Source organism: Salmo salar, chromosome ssa22 (genome assembly GCF_905237065.1).
Source record: "Salmo salar chromosome ssa22, Ssal_v3.1, whole genome shotgun sequence".
Classification (NCBI taxonomy): domain Eukaryota; kingdom Metazoa; phylum Chordata; class Actinopteri; order Salmoniformes; family Salmonidae; genus Salmo; species Salmo salar.
In genome coordinates this window covers 16,467,680-16,483,712 of record NC_059463.1, presented here as the reverse complement: position 1 = coordinate 16,483,712, position 16,033 = coordinate 16,467,680, and the positions used below count along the sequence as shown (strand labels likewise).

General features: G+C 43.0%; 1 protein-coding gene across 4 annotated transcripts; it reads left to right on the top strand.

Moving 5' to 3' along the window:
* Window positions 1-1,150: 1,150 nt before the first annotated feature.
* LOC106582893 (ubiquitin carboxyl-terminal hydrolase CYLD) lies at window positions 1,151-11,607 on the top strand. 4 transcript variants are annotated; one of them, XM_014166484.2, is made up of 14 exons: window positions 1,151-1,433; window positions 2,519-3,017; window positions 3,483-3,612; window positions 5,056-5,306; window positions 5,429-5,597; window positions 5,833-5,965; window positions 6,156-6,263; window positions 6,567-6,646; window positions 6,812-6,878; window positions 7,092-7,224; window positions 7,759-7,867; window positions 8,016-8,134; window positions 9,360-9,564; window positions 10,631-11,607. In XM_014166484.2, the coding sequence occupies exons 2-14, from the start codon at window positions 2,586-2,588 to the stop codon at window positions 10,816-10,818; spliced, it is 2,124 nt and encodes a 707-aa protein (XP_014021959.2). In that variant the 5' UTR covers window positions 1,151-1,433; window positions 2,519-2,585; the 3' UTR covers window positions 10,819-11,607. The 4 variants fall into 4 exon arrangements, with proteins under 4 accessions (XP_014021959.2, XP_014021957.2, XP_014021958.2 ...); XM_014166482.2 differs by having other exon boundaries at window positions 10,622-11,607; XM_014166483.2 differs by having other exon boundaries at window positions 3,480-3,612.
* Window positions 11,608-16,033: the final 4,426 nt, after the last annotated feature.

Genomic DNA, 16,033 nt, shown 5'->3' with positions numbered 1-16,033 from the left:
GGGCAGCTGTTTAGGCCCCTTACTTTTTTCAATCTTTACTAAGAACATGCCATTGACATTCAGTTAAGCCAGTGTGTCTATGTATGCAGATGACTCAACACTATACATGTCAGCTACTACAGCAAGTGAAATGACTGCAACACTTAAGAAAGAGCTGCATAGTTTCAGAATAGGTGGCAAGGAATAAATTAGTCCTAAATAGTTCAAAAACTGAAATCATTGTATTTGAGACAAATCATTCACTAAACCCTAAACCTCAACTAAATATTGTAAAGAATAATGTTGAGGTTACTAAACTGCTTGGAGTAACCCTGGATTGTAAACTGTCATGGTCAAAACATATTGATACAACAGGAGCTAAGATGTGGAGAAGTACTGTATGTCCATAATAAAGCGCTGCTCTGCCTTCTTAACAACACTATCATCAAGGCAGGTCCTACAGGCCCTAGTATTGTCGCACCTGGACTACTGTTCAGTAGTGTGGTCAGGTGCCACAAAGAGGAACTTAGGAAAATTACAATTGGCTCAGAACAGGGCAGCACGGCTGGCCCTTAAAAGTACATTGAGAACTAACATTAATGATATGCATGTCAATCTCTCATGGCTCAAAGGGGAAGAGAGATTGACTTCATCACTACTTGCTTTTGTAAGAAGGGTTGACAAGCTGAATGTACTGAGCTGTCTGTTTAAACTGCTAGCACACAGCTCGGTCACCCATGCATACCCCACAAGACATGCCATCAGAGGTCTCTTCACAATCCCCAAGTCCAGAACAGACTATATGAGGGCACACAGTACTACATAGAGCCATGACTACATGGAACTCTATTACACATCAGGTAACTGATGCAAGCAACAAAAAAAAAAAAAACATGTACAGACACACGTATACAAGCGCTAGCACACTCCCTCTACACACATGTACATTGTAATATTGTTTAATGGTGGTATTATACCTTTTTCATTGTAGATATGTAGTGGTGTAATAATGTTATTTGATGCACTGTTTTATCTTTTGTTTTATATGTAATGTAAGTGCCTTAATGTGTTTGGACCACAGGAAGAGCAAATGTGGATCCCTAATAAATACAAATACTGTACAAACTGAAATGTGTTAGTCACATGCGATGTCTCAATTGGGCAGAGGGGCGCGCTGAATCATTCATGGTGGACGACAAGTTTACAATTCCCTTCCTCTGTCACAATTCTCATGAAGAACAATCACAATCTTCATTCTGAAGTGTCACTGTCAGAGAGGACAGTATGAAATGGGCGTGTTCGGTCACAGCGCTACAGTATACCAGTTAGGCTATCTACGTTGGAATACTTCCTTATTCCGAGCTACAGTCGCCGAGGATTCAGTTGTACCTTCCAGTCATCTGAAGAACGTGTAGTACTTTGGAGTAACTGCTCTTCAGATACTTGTATAAACGGTCAGTAAGATTGACTCAATTTAAATGGAGTAATTTCGTATGCAACCACTGTAGGCGACTCGATATTGGTTTACACTAGACTGTCTTCTGTGGACAGTGTAATACAATATAATTGTTAGAGACATTGTTGCCAGTTGCTATGTGATTTTAGTTCCAGACAGATCAAAATCAAATAAAATGAATTGTATTTGTCACATGCGCCGAATACAACGGGTGTAGACTTTACCGTGAAATGCTTGCTTACGAGCCCATCCCAACGATGCACAGTTAAAATATAATAACACAAAATTAAATAGTAACACAAGAGTAATAAAATACACCAAAATATAGCTATGGAGTACCAGTACCAGATCAATGTTCAGTGGTACGAGGTGATTGAGGCAGGGTAATGTAACCAGGAATCATGATAGATAACAATATGAATAAAGAATATAGTGCGTGTGTGTCAGTGGAGTCTGTATATTGTGTGTGTATAGAGTCAGTGCAAATAGTCCGGCTAACTATTGAATTAACTGTTTAACATAAGCAGTCTGACCGAAGTCGCCCTAAAAAGGATATAATTATATTTACACTTACTTGACCGGTTGTACATGTTGGTCCTTTTGACGGTAGGAGGTGGAGATAGGTTATCCACAGGAAAGTGTTGTTTACTTGACTTTTTGCGGCGCCTGTACTGGCAGACCATGGTTGACCAAAATGGTTGACCTTTTATCCCATTATAAGAAGGTCCATTCCAGTATTCTATATCCCAATACTATGGTGATATCACTGAGCTGGATGTTGAATTATCGTTAAAAACGGCCTAAAAAAATATCCCAACGTTTTTTTGTATGATTCATTGTTTTGGGGTGGTTGCACAAGAAAACACAAACATTCTAAAATGAATTGATTTCAAAAGCTGTGTATACCTCTACACAGAGATATGCCTCAGCCTCTACTTATCTGGCACTTATTTATACATTAGAACATTTAAGGCCATGCTTTGAGTGACAGCACAATGGAATGGCTGTGACCTCACATTCTCATAATACAAGTGAATGATCAGAAGTATAGAATAATACTTTGTTTACTTCTTTCCCTGACAGGGTGCCTGCTAGTCACACAATTTATGCATTGCTTGTCAGCAGGACCATTGTTCACTTTAGAAGAGGAATGGAATTTAAAGGAGATGGGAAGGACAAGTTCTTCATAGTGACACGGGGGAAGGCGAGAAAAGGCTTCTCCAGAGGATGTATCGGCCGTGTGGAAGCAGTGATGCATAAGGGAGAGCTGATGGGACTGTTGTACGGAGGTGGCAGCAGTGGGAATCCTAAGAGCGGGGACATAGTGAAGAGGGAGGACACGTACCCCCTCACCCGACACCAGGCCCAGCTGCTGCTCTTCGTGTCCCCCTCCAGCAAACGCCTAGAGCTCCTGTGTAACCCCCAGCTCTTTTCAGCCATCTGTGTACTGTCTCAGGATGACTTGGTAGTGGTTAAGCACAAGAAAGGTCACCAGCCAGGCCTGGTTCGGAACCTGATGCTGATCGGTAAGAAGGAGAACCAAGGGGACCTGCTGATGCTGGGCTTTGAGGTTGAGTTTGTGGTGAGTATGCAACTTCTACAAATATGGTATGCAAGCCCGTGTCAGCATAGGGAATGGATTCCAGCATTTTGTCCAAAGTATAAGCACATAATCAGGAATTTCAACTGTCTGTTTGATCCTCTCATCAATAAGTGAAACATTTTAGCCTATTGATGTCACAGTATGGCAGACACTGTGAGCTGTACCTGTCAAGTACATGTGAACTTCTCATTGATTTACATGAGTGACAGCAGGAGACAAGAATGTTCCTCTCGGGGGAAGATCCAAATGTTATCTGATTAGTTACAGCACCTAACTTTTACGTAACATCTGAAACTTGATAACATTATCTGAGCAATTGGCAGTTGCTCGAAAGCAGTTTGTTGTATTTCTGGCTCGTCAGTAAAAATTCTCAGCACAGCTACTGTATGGGATTGAGTGTACTTGATTTACTGAAATTGTCCTGTTTCCTTTCCATTTCAGCAGGACTCTGATCAAACAGTGTCCCCTAAGAAGCCAGCCCCTCTCCCCCTGTTCAGTGCAGCAGACATTATCCAGGTTGTCCCAGCGCACTCTGTAGGCATTGGCCCTCGCTGGAAAGACAGTTATTCAGAGGGTTAGTACTGTATGTTTACTTGCTGGTGATCAATGCCCATGTATTCTCATATATTAGTATGCAAGCACATAGGCCTACATGTATTTGTTTACCAAATATGACACATTTTACCTGGTTTTTCTAGTTTTCCAACCCACTAGCCTACATCAGGGATGGGCAACTGGCGGCCCCCCTCTTGTAGGACCGTGGGCCAATTTATTTTGGGGGGTGGGGGCTCAGTCAGGTTCTCAACTTACTGTTGAGAGTTAGAATAGTGGAATGCACAAGGTGCAGTTTTGAAATGTGGTTGTGCATCAGCGGTCACTCAATTAGCCCATGTCAACTAATTTATTTTTGATTGGTAATTAGTCTAGCAGCCAGCTATGTAAACTTGTAGTAATCATGGTCGAATTACCGCCCGGGGTGGGGCCCATTGATCATCAGTTATCATATTAAAAACGGCAAACATTTTTCTCCACTCTATAGCAAAATGTGTAGAATTGCAGGAAATTTGCTGTAAAACTGCACATTTTTCTCTCCGCCCCATGGCAAAATGAGTAGAATTGCATGAAATGAGTTAGAAAATTGCTAAATCTTCTCTCTGTACCATGGCAAAATGTGTACAATTGCATGAAATGAGTTAGAAAATTGCTAAATCTTCTCTCTGTACCATGGCAAAATGTGTAGAATTGCAGGAAATTAACTTTAAATCTTAAAGTTTCTCTTTGCTGTCACGAGGGGGGGCCACTAAAATGTTTTGCTCGCAAGGTGGGGGTATGTAGACCCATAAGCCAAAGTTGCCCATCCCTGGCCTACATACTGTACATGCTTTCTTGAAAGAAAGCACAGCAATGGTACCAGGAAAAGAATATCAGCTTTCAGAATCCTGTGGCTTGGTCTCATTTTAAACATGCTTTGCAAAGACACATGTGGCTCAGTTTGTAAAGCATGGTACTTGCAACTCCAGGGTTGTTGGTTTGATTCCCACCGGGGGCCAGTACAAAAAAGTATGAAAATGTAAGTTGCTCTGGATAAGAGCGCCTTCTAAATTACTAAAATGTAAGAAGACAGAATTCTTTGAATGATTATCATCACTTTCAAAGTTAATCTGTACTACCTGCTGTGAATTGGTGCCCCGACAAGCAAACGATCCCCACCTCCCCCTTAGAAATGGTAAATGTTATTGAATGGCAATGAGCAGCACCTGCGGCTAGACAGTGGGGCATAGAGCAGTTCTTATACAGAACTGGTAAAACTGGCTGAGGTGCTCTGGAATGTAGCAGCAGAGCACCATCACATGCTCTGGAATTTGTGTATATTGCATGCTCTGAGCTCTCTGCATACCTCTTGTGGAGATAAACAGACATGTTTACCACAGGTCAGTCTCATGACATGGGATTTGTGACAAGGAGAGAAACCATGTGATGTGTCATTTTTACCCCTCTTCAACTTCTTCTCCCCCAGGTCTAAACAGAAAGGCGGTGTCACGTATCAACTCCATGCCTAATATGGGATCTCGTGAACGACAAGTGAGAGGTATAAACCATTTAGACCAGAATGTCACCCAAACCCCAACCCAAAGCCCGTCACACCACCCTTTTGAGGTGGGATCCATTGTGGAGGTAACATCCAACACTGGGATAACTGTATACGGGGTGATCCGTTGGATGGGCGTCCTTTCAGAAAATAAAAACGACTGGGCCGGAATTGAGCTGGTGAGTGTAAGATGTGAACTGTGTAAGCAATGTTCTTGAGTTTGCCTATTATACTCCTCTGAGATGTAAATATCTCAATCAGTTTTGATTCCTCAGCAACTCTTTTGTGGTTTTGCCATCAGGATTATGAGGTGAATAATTGCACAGACGGGACGTATGGAGGCCAGCAGTATTTCACTTGTAAAGAGGGCAGGGCCTTGTTTGTGCCCCTCACAAAGTGCAGTCCAGATGGAAGGTTCTTATGTCCCCCCTCTGAAAAGGAGACCCTCAAAGCAACAGATATCCCCCCAGGTTAGACACCACTTATATAGGTCCTAATCCTACCTAACACTAACACACACATAAACAGTGTAGATAGGTTATGGCATTGTAATAATAGCCTAATAAGCATGAGTTTGCAGCTCACACTCCAAACCAAACACACAATGAATCAAAACACCAACCAACAGCAGATATAAAACATGTACCAGTTCTATATCTATTATCTAAGTGGTACTTCATCATGTTTTTGTATGGTTTGTATCAGTCATTCCATTGGAGGAAACAGACGAGAACGTTCCTCCTATCCCTGAGTCGGAAGCCCTGTCTTTGCTCGTGGGCAAGATGAAGGGGATCCAGGGGCACTATAACTCCTGCTACCTCGACGCCACTCTCTTCAGGTAAACTTAACTCAATCCCGTCTGGTCAAATGTTTTTTCTGTAGGTCATTGTTCCTAACTCTCCTAATTGTATGAAAATGTGACTATTTATTGGGGATCCTTTTCATTGAGCCCAGTTTATTGTATTAAAGGAATTAATGTTGCACCATGACCACTGCCAATATAATAAATCTACTACTTCTCTCCACAGTCTGTTCAGCTCGTCGATGACCCTGGACAGTGTTTGCCACAAACCAGCTGGCACAGAAAAGAGCATATCTCGCTCTCTGAAGAAAGACATTGTCAACCGTTTGCGCAGGTATAAACATTGTCTGTACTTGCAGTTTTCTAGATCCTCTTGACCTCAGGCAGGCCTGTATTGTCAGCTGGTCTTCAAATAAGGGTGTTATGGCATTGTAATTCAACCTAGACTGAAACAAAATAGCCTTTATGTGGTTGTAATGCATGTCTGATATTACTCTGGCACATTGGTAGTGTATGTTCAGGTATATGCACTTCATATGAATGTGCATCTCTGTGTGTTTGTATTATGGGAAAGTGTGTTGTGTGTATCTTCGTGTGTGGCCACCAAGAGTGACAATAGTGTGTGTGTTATCCACAGACAAGGTTTTGTGCCTGCTGAGAGCGTAATGAACTTCCGCAAGCAGCTCGGATGTGACACCTTTGTAACAGAAGAGAAAGGTACGCTCACACACTTCTCAGAGTGCTGATTCTATGGGTCTCTTTACTGTCGTGTTTAAACAGAAATGAAATACCAGCCAAGGGAAATGATGTCTGAATTAGGATTTTTAAATGGCTGCAGTGTCTCCGATTTCACCTAAATGGTGTTATCCTGCCTCCATGCAGACCCTGAAGAGTTCATCACAATCCTTCTACAGCGGGTGCTTTGCATGAAGTCATTGCTTAAACTCAGGTTTGAACCAGTTCACCTTTCACCTTTCTCTAGTTGCCCTCCTGATCAATATATGTTCTCTTTCTTGCATGTTATGCTGTAGGCCACTTATTTCTCCTTGTTTCCCCTCCTCACACTTCTTATCTCCATTCTCTGGGATTCTGAGTGTCTGTTAGACCTTATTTGACACTGCCATGCCTGAGTTGCTTAGCTTGATTGTTCTCTGGGCCTCAGGTCGAATAACAACACATCTCAGGATGCCTACACATTCCAGATTATTCTGGATAAGGAGCAGGTGACACAGACTCCCACTGTCCAGCAACTCCTGGATATCTCCTTGTTGTCTTGTGGCCTCAAGTTTGAGGAGGTGGGTGATACTGTGCAAGGTTATCTAAGGACCAATATTTACAAGGCCTTGTAGGCAGCGCACCTTTTGTTTAGAAGGCAATCACTTTGTTTTAATATTTAGGCCCTGTGCAGTCAAAAACGAGATTTCCCTGTGTTTTATATATATATTTCCACACTATGAAGTTGGAATAATACTGTGAAATTGTGAAAATTATGATAATGCTCTTTTAGTGTAAGAGCTGTTTGAGAATGCCTGAAATTTCTGCCTGTTTTGATGGGATGGAGTTTTGGTTTAGTAAATTGACTTAATAGACCAATAAGAAATAGAGTTCCAAACCTCTCTGCCAATAACAACTAGTTTTCTGTTTTCCCCTCCCCACTCAAACCACACCCAGATAGTCCTAGCAAAATTCTTGCTTGAGAAATTGCTCTAACAATTTGAATTGAAAACAATCACATTAAGGTAGAGTACTTATTTGTTACCCAGAAATTATTTGATATTCAGATAAAAAAGGCTCCATTGGACCTTTAATGTCTCTAATATGTCCCTCAGATCCCATCCTGCCTCATGGTCCACATGCCAAGGTTTGGGAAGAAGTACAAGATGTTCCCCCACATTATCCCCTCAACAGAATTTGACATCACAGATCTTCTATACAACTGTGAGTTTCAGCACAATCGCATAATCACACATATGCCACGTATACCTATGAATAAAAGTAAGGCCATGCAGTAACTCCCTACGCATAGCTTACCATAGTAAACTGTCTTCAGGCTGAGTGACACCTTTCCACCTACTTCTCCCATCAGCCCCCCGAGAATGCTTCCTCTGTGGGCGTCTGGCAGAGTACGAGTGCCCCCAGTGCCTACAAGACCGCAAGCTCCAGCCAGGAAGAATCAAACAGTATTGCACTACCTGCAAGACACAGGTATACAGTAGGGTCAGAAAGTACTGCCACCCTTCATAAAGATGAGCAAAAATGACTGTATACCATAAATAAATACTGAGCTATATTGTATGAAAAAAAAAGGAAATTATATTATTTTATACAAATACAAGTAACAAGTAACACGTAAATCTTTTTTCTCTCAAAAAGGTAGGGGTCAAAATGATTGACACCCAGTTTTCCATACCTTGCGAGGATAATAGCACTGAGCCTTTTTCTAAAATGTTTTATGAGATTGGAGAACACATGGGGAGGAATCTTAGACCATTCCTCCATACAGAATCCTTCCAGATCCTTGATATCCTTCATCTGTGTGTAACCGATGTGAAATGGCTACTAGTTAGCGGTGGTGCGCGCTAATAGCGTTTCAATCGGTGACGTCACTCGCTCTGAGACTTGAAGTAGGGTTTCCCCTTGCGTTGCAAGGGCCGTGGCTTTTGTGGCGCGATGGGTAACGATGCTTCGTGGGGTGTCAGTTGTTGATGTGTGCAAGGGTCCCTGGTTCGAGCCCAGGTTGTGGCGAAGAGAGGGACGGAACCTACACTGTTACATGTGCTCACTGACTGCCCTTAACAAGGGCCCCAGGACTAGTGGAAGCAAAATAGCCCCATAACATCAACGATCCACCACCATATTTTACAGTAGGTATGCGGTTCTTTTCTGCTCATGCATTCTCATTTTGATGCCGAACCCACCGCTGGTGTGCGTGGCCAAAGAGCTTTATTTTCATGCCATCCAACAAATGTAAACTCCAGGAGTTTGCTAAACGGCATTGGCACTTGGATTGGAACTGGTGCTATGGTCAGATGACATGAAACTAGAGCTCTTTGGCCACACACACCAGTGGTGGGTTCGGCATAGAAATGAGAATGCATAAGCAGAAAATAACCCCATACCTACTGTAAAATACGGTGGTGGATATTTGATATTATGGGGCTGTTTGGCTTTTTTTAGCATACAACTGGCTTTTTTTAGCATACAATATAGCTCAGTATTTGAAATATTTATTTAATACTGTCATTTTTGCTCATCTTTATCAAGGTTGTCAATAATTTCAGACCCCACTCTACATGACAGAGTCATGACTCTTTGAGCTACAGCTTTTCTACCTGCAAGTATATTGATTTCACCTCCTTTATCTAACTGAATCTCCCTTTCTACTTTCCCTCTTCCCAATCCTCCATCTCCACTTCTACCTTTGTGACAGGTGCACACTCATCCCTCTCGGCAGAGCCACTGCCCTAGAGCCCTGGCAGTGCCAGCGGAGGTGCCAGCAGATGCCCCTGTACCTAGGCACAAAATGCAGTTGTTCGCTGTGCTCTGTATCCACACCAGCCACTATGTGTCCTTTGTGAAGTATGGCCCTGGCCCTCGCTCCTGGCTCTTCTTCGACAGCATGGCAGACAGATGTGGTGAGATTAACCTCAAAGAACACAGTTACAATACATTACCAAAAGTATGTGGACACCTGCTCTTCGAACATCTCATTCCAAAATCATGGGCATCAATATGGAGTTGGTCCCCCCTTTGCTGCTATAACAGCCTCCACTCTTCTGAGAAGGCTTTCCACTAGATGTTGGAACATTGCTTCGGGGACTTGCTTCCATTCAGCCACAGGAGGGCGGTTAGGCCTGGCTCACAGTCAACGTTCCAATTCATCCCAAAGATGTTCAATGGAGATGAGGTCAGGGCTTTGTGCAGGCCAGTCAAGTTCTTCCACACCGATCTCAACTAATAAGTTCTGTATGGACCTCGCTGTCTGCACAGGGGCATTGTCATGCTGAAACAGGAAAAGGCCTTCCCCAAACTGTTGCCACAAAGTTGGAAGCACAGAATCGTCTAGAATGTCATTAAATGCTGTAGCGTTAAGATTTCCCTTCAATGGAACTAAGGGGCATAGCCCTAACCATGAAAAACAGCCCCAGACCATTATTACTCCTCCACCAAAAATTTGATGAACTGACTTGTTGGAAAGGTGGCATCCTATGACGGTGCCACGTTGAAAGTCCCTTAGCTCTTCAGTACGGGCCATTCTACTGAAAATGTTTGTCTATGGAGATTGCATGGCTGTGTGCTCGATTTTATACACCTATCAACAACGGGTGTAGCTGAAATAGTCGAATCCACTCATTTGAAGGGGTGTCCACATACTTTTGTATCTTTGTCTAAGAATCTTGTCTGTTGCCATCAAAAGTTTATTTCAAAACCTATTGAGTGGATGTCGGGTTGGTAAAACATTCTAAAAGGAAGAACAGACCGCTAAATTCATTTCTTCTGAGGTGCTGAACAAATAATAGTTTCCGTTCAATTGCAGACTGTTCCTTGCCTTGTAAAGTTATTTATTTGTCTTACTTGTCACTAGATACCCAATGACTTACTTTGTCTTTGAACCTGATGTAGAGAACACTGCAACCTGACGTAAATGTCTAGTCTTATCTGTCTTTCACTTGTCAGATTTCTAATCTTCAGTCCCCTCAGGTGATGACCAGAGTGGCTACAACATTCCAGAGATCAGGGCTTGTCCTGAGGTGGGTGACTTCCTGTCTCAGTCAGAGGAGGAGCTAGCACGGGCTGACCCCTCCCAGGCTGGAGAGCCCGTCCGCAGGCTGCTGAGTGACTCCTACATGTATTTGTATCAGAGTGCCTCCATGGCACTCTACAGATAAAGTCAGCACAAGGCTGAAGTGTACTGGGGATAACACAGCATTCTCACAACAATGCTACAATAACCTTGGTTTCAGAGTCGCCATGGCGTCAATTCATTTTCACAGAAATAAAACTGATGATTAGCTGAAGACCTTGAACTTTAAAGGCTTTTATGAGAACAGAAATATACACCAAGGTTTTCTCAAATACTTGACCTTTGTTTCAATAAAGATTGATTGATGAGGTTGGGGTTAGGAAGGGCAAGTGAACTATATTATTTTTTTCCCCTCATTGCCTACACCAACCATTTCCTACTCACTGCTTGTATTTTGGCAATGTTTTATTGTTGCCAATTTTATGTAAACATACAGTATCATATACTCTAGATCAGTGGTTCCCAAACGTGTTATAGTCCCGTACCCCTTCAATCATTCAACCTCCAGCTGCGTACCCCCTCTAGCACCAGGGTCAGCGCACTCTCAAATGTTGTTTTTTGCCATTATTGTAAGCCTGACACACACACACACACACACACACACACTATATACGATACAGTATTTAAAAATAAAAATTAGTGTGAGTTTTTGTCACAACCCAGCTCGTGGAAAGTGACAAAGAGCTCTTATAGGACCAGGGCACAAATAATAATATAATAATCAATCATGTTGATGTTTATTTAGCCATCTTACATATAAAACTTGATTTGTTCATCGAAAATTGTGAATAACTCACCACAGGTTAATGAGAAGGGTATGCTTAAAAGGATGCACATTGTATTGGAGATACAATGTCTTAAATAATTTTCCACACACAGTCTGTGCTTGTATTTCTTTTTCATGCTAGTGAGGGCCGAGAATCCACTCTCACATAGGTACGTACGTGGTTGCAAAGAGCATCAGTGTCTTAACAGCGCGATTTGCTAAGGCAGGATACTCAGCGCAGCCCAATCCAGAAATCTGACAGTGGCTTCTGATTAAATTACATTTTCACATAACCGCTTGTTGCAATTTCGATGAGACCCTCTTGTTCAGATATTGGTAAGTGGACTGGAGACATGAAAGGGATAACGAATCCAGTTGCTTGTGTCATCCATTTTGGGAAAGTACCTGCGTAATTGCGCACCCAACTCCGGTGCTTTGCTATATCACATTTGACTTCGTCCGTAAGCTTGAGTTCATTTGTCCACAAAAAAAAAGAAAGGAAAGACCTGTGTGTTGTCCTTGTTAATGCAGACAGAGAATAGCTCCAACTTCTTAATCATAGCCTCAATTTTGTACCGCACATTGAATATAGTTGCGGAGAGTCCCTGTAATCCTAGATTCAGATCATTCAGGCGAGATGGGCCAGTCGTGAGAGAAACTCGTCATCATGCAAGCGGTCAGACAAGTGAAAATTATGCTCAGTAAAGAAAACTTTAAGCTCATCTCTCAATTAAAAAAAAACATGTAAATACTTTGTCCCTTGATTACCAGTGCATTTCTGTATGTTGTAAAAGCATTACATGGTCGCTGCCCAAATTATTGCATAGTGCAGAAAATACACGAGAGTTCAGGGGCCTCGCTTTAACAAAGTTAACCATTTTCACTGTAGTGTCCAAAACGTCTTTCAAGCTATCAGGCATTCCTTTGGCTCGGTGGTTGCTGCAATGTACCCAAGTGGCGTTGGGAGCAACTGCTTGCATGCGCGTTACCACTCCTCTATGTCTCCCTGTCATGGCGCAAAAGCCATGACAGGGCAGTGCCCCTGTGACAACAATTTTAGACCCCCTTGTGGCCCCCCTAAATGTGGAGTATGAAATAATTTTTTTACATCCGTTATTAGACAGTGGCAATGCGGAACATGGCCTTTTGCCTGCTAATGCCTGCAATGCAGTGAAGAAAACGATATGACAACAATAATGTCTAATGTAACTGGCCACTCTAACAGTACAACTGGCTCCAGCTTGGCCCCCCCAGTTGAAATGGTCTAGAACCGCCACTGCTCCTGCCATGTCCCTGATGCATCGTGAAACAGTGTTGTTTGATGAAGTAATTGTCTGTATAGTTTTTTTGGCCTTTTCCCCCAAACATTGTCCCAGCCATATCCGCGGCAGCTGGAAGAATTAAGTCCTCCACAATAGTATGGCTTGTTTGTCCTAGCCACTCGGTAGCTCACCATATAAGACGCTTCTAGCCCCTTATTAATTGTATCTGTTGCTTTTATACATGTCTAACTACTCAAAAGTCATCTTAATTCTCGTTCAAAAAACTCCCATGGCTTATTTTTCAAATTGGCATGTTTTGTTTCTAAATGTCTGCGCAAGAGTGAAGGTTTCATTGAGTTGTTAGATAGTACTTTTGCACATAACACACCGTGGCTGAGGAAAGGCACTACTCCCAATATAAATTAACCCCAAATCAATGTTGTGCTCGTGGAAGCAGAACAGCTTGTGTCGTCGACAGTTGCAGGTGTAGTACTGCTGGTAGTAGCAGTACTACCAGTAGAGCGGGTATGTGTCTCTATGGACGCGGGCAGCAGCTACATTTGGCTGCATACCGACCGTTAGTAGAATTCCCGTGAGAGAGTAACGGTTAATGTGATTGGATGTTCATTATTTGACTAGGCTACCTGTATTTGACATTGTGTTGTTATTTCGCTGAACACTAAATGGTTTAGTTTTATTTTTGGCAGTGAAACGAGGCTACTCAGACGAGAAAAAAACCTCACCCAAATGTATAGCCCTGTTGGAAAATATAAATGGACTCTTTGAAAATGTGAAGAAAATACATTTTTATAAAAAATGTAAAAAAGTGAATCACATTTTTATTTGGCGTACCCCGGATGGCATTGTGTACCCCAGTTAGGAAATACCTGCTCTAGATTTATGGAATTGGATCTATGATTAGGACTTCTTGTGGAATTCTGTTGAATGTCAGTGTTTTTCAGCTTTTTTATATTGAAGGAATTAAAGAATGAATGATATACTCTGGTACCTTTTTATGTTATATTCACTGAACATGTTGTTGAAATGACAAGGTTGAGTTATCCATGCCTAGTTAAACTTGATTGAAACAGTGCTTGAAATGATCAGAATTTGCATTTAAACTATAAAAAAATTATGGGATAATGAATTATCTGTGTTTTCTGATTTCCTCCCAATTGTGCTTTATATATACACACCACAGTTCTTAAATAACTGATGATATATGTGTTTCGGGTATGGAAAGGAGATGGAGAGATGCATGCTGTAGGGGTCTCCAACAGGTCGATCGCGAGCTCGCAGCCCACCTATGAGCAGTAGCCGTGTGTGGGTAAAATCACTGGGGAAGCAAAGCCAGGAAAAAAAAGCCATATTACAACTTATGTGTTGTGATAATTGCTTTGTTTGCTCTATAACCTGTTAGTTCATGTGCCTTGACAATGTCATATATAGGCTTAAGGCCAAGACAATAAGAAGACACAGTGGCAGAATAAATTCAACCACACCTTTGTTTCATCACAAAACAGGACAGCAACATCTATCTGGTGGAGTCCACTAGGCACATTGCATGTAACAAACAGTTACCTACAGCATGGTCAATCAAGTTAATGTTTCCAACATTTTCTGTGCTACTAAACAACTATTTATTTAGAACACCAGAGTTACAGCAAGTTTATTCCAATCAATGTAAGCTAACTATAATTTGGCTGTCCATGCTGATTTCTCTGTCTGTCTGTGTGTGTGTGTAAGTAGAAAAAACATGTTGACTCACCCGAATTGTAGAGAAACGCCAATGTCAACCTCCAATCTTTCCTGTTGCCGAAATGGTCTATGACTATCATACAGCACACGCTTTTAGTTTTTGTTGTCCTATGCTACCTGGCTAAAATGCTTGCTCGCTAGCCAAACTTCCTTTCATGGGCAACAATTAGCCAGTTTGGTAACATTAATCTACTGTTATTAAAAAAATAATAATAATCATTTTCAATATAGAAATGCTACCAAAAGGGGCCTCCCGAGTGGCGCAGTGGTCTAAAACATTGCATCGCAGTGCTAGCTGTGCCACTAGAGATTCTGGGTTTGAGTCCAAGCTCTGTCGCAGCCGGCTGCGAACTGGAGACTCAAGGGGTGGCGCACAATTGGCCCAGCGTCGTCTGGGTTAGGGGAGGGTTTGGCCGGCAGGGATGTTTGCGCGCACTAGAGACTCCTGTGGCAGGCCGGGCGCAGTGCAAGCTGACATGGTCGCCAGGTGTACGGTGTTTCCTCCGACACATTGGTGTCACGGATGTCGTAATGTAAAGACCAAGGCGCAGCGGGTTGCGTGCTCAACATTATATTTATTATAAAGAACACGAAAAAAACAATAAACAAAGAACGACAGGAACAGTTTTGCAGGTTAACTAAAAGCAGTGCAAAAACAACTACCCACAAACAAACAGGTGAAAACAAGCTCTTTCAATATGACTCTCAATCAGGAACAACGATGAACAGCTGTTCCTGATCGAGAGCCACACAGACCACAAAGAAATATACAAACTAGAAACCTAGAATACAAAAAACCAGAACATACACCAAAACCCCGGAACACATAAATAAAACACCCCTCTACAATAACCATAACCCCCTAACCACATAAAACAAATACCCTCTGCCACGTCCTGACCAAACTACAATAACAAATAATCCCTATTACTGGTCAGGACGTGACATTACTACTACTACTCGCTCGGTTCTGAGCTGTAGGCAGACTCACTCGGTTCTGAGCTGTAGGCAGACTCACTCGGTTCTGAGCTGTAGGCAGACTCACTTGGCTCCGGACTGTAGGCCGTCTTACTCCGTTCCGGACTGTAGACCCTCTCACTCCGTTCCGAACTGTGGGCCGTCTCACTCGGCTCTGAACAGTGGGCCGTCTCACTCGGCTCTGAACAGTGGGCCGTCTCACTCGGCTCTGAACAGTGGGCCGTCTCACTCGGCTCTGAACAGTGGGCCGTCTCACTCGGCTCTGAACAGTGGGCCGTCTCACTCGGTTCCGAACTGTAGGCCGTCTCACTCGGTTCCGGGCTATACACTCTTACCGGATACTCTAGACGGGGTACTGTCTCCGGACACTCAGGACGGGGCACTGTCGCCGGACACTCAGGACGGGGCACTGTCGCCGGACACTCAGGACGGGGCACTGTCGCCGGACACTCAGGACGGGGCACTGTCGCCGGACACTCAGGACGGGGCACTGTCGCCGGACACTCAGGACGGGGCACTGTCGCCGGACACTCAGG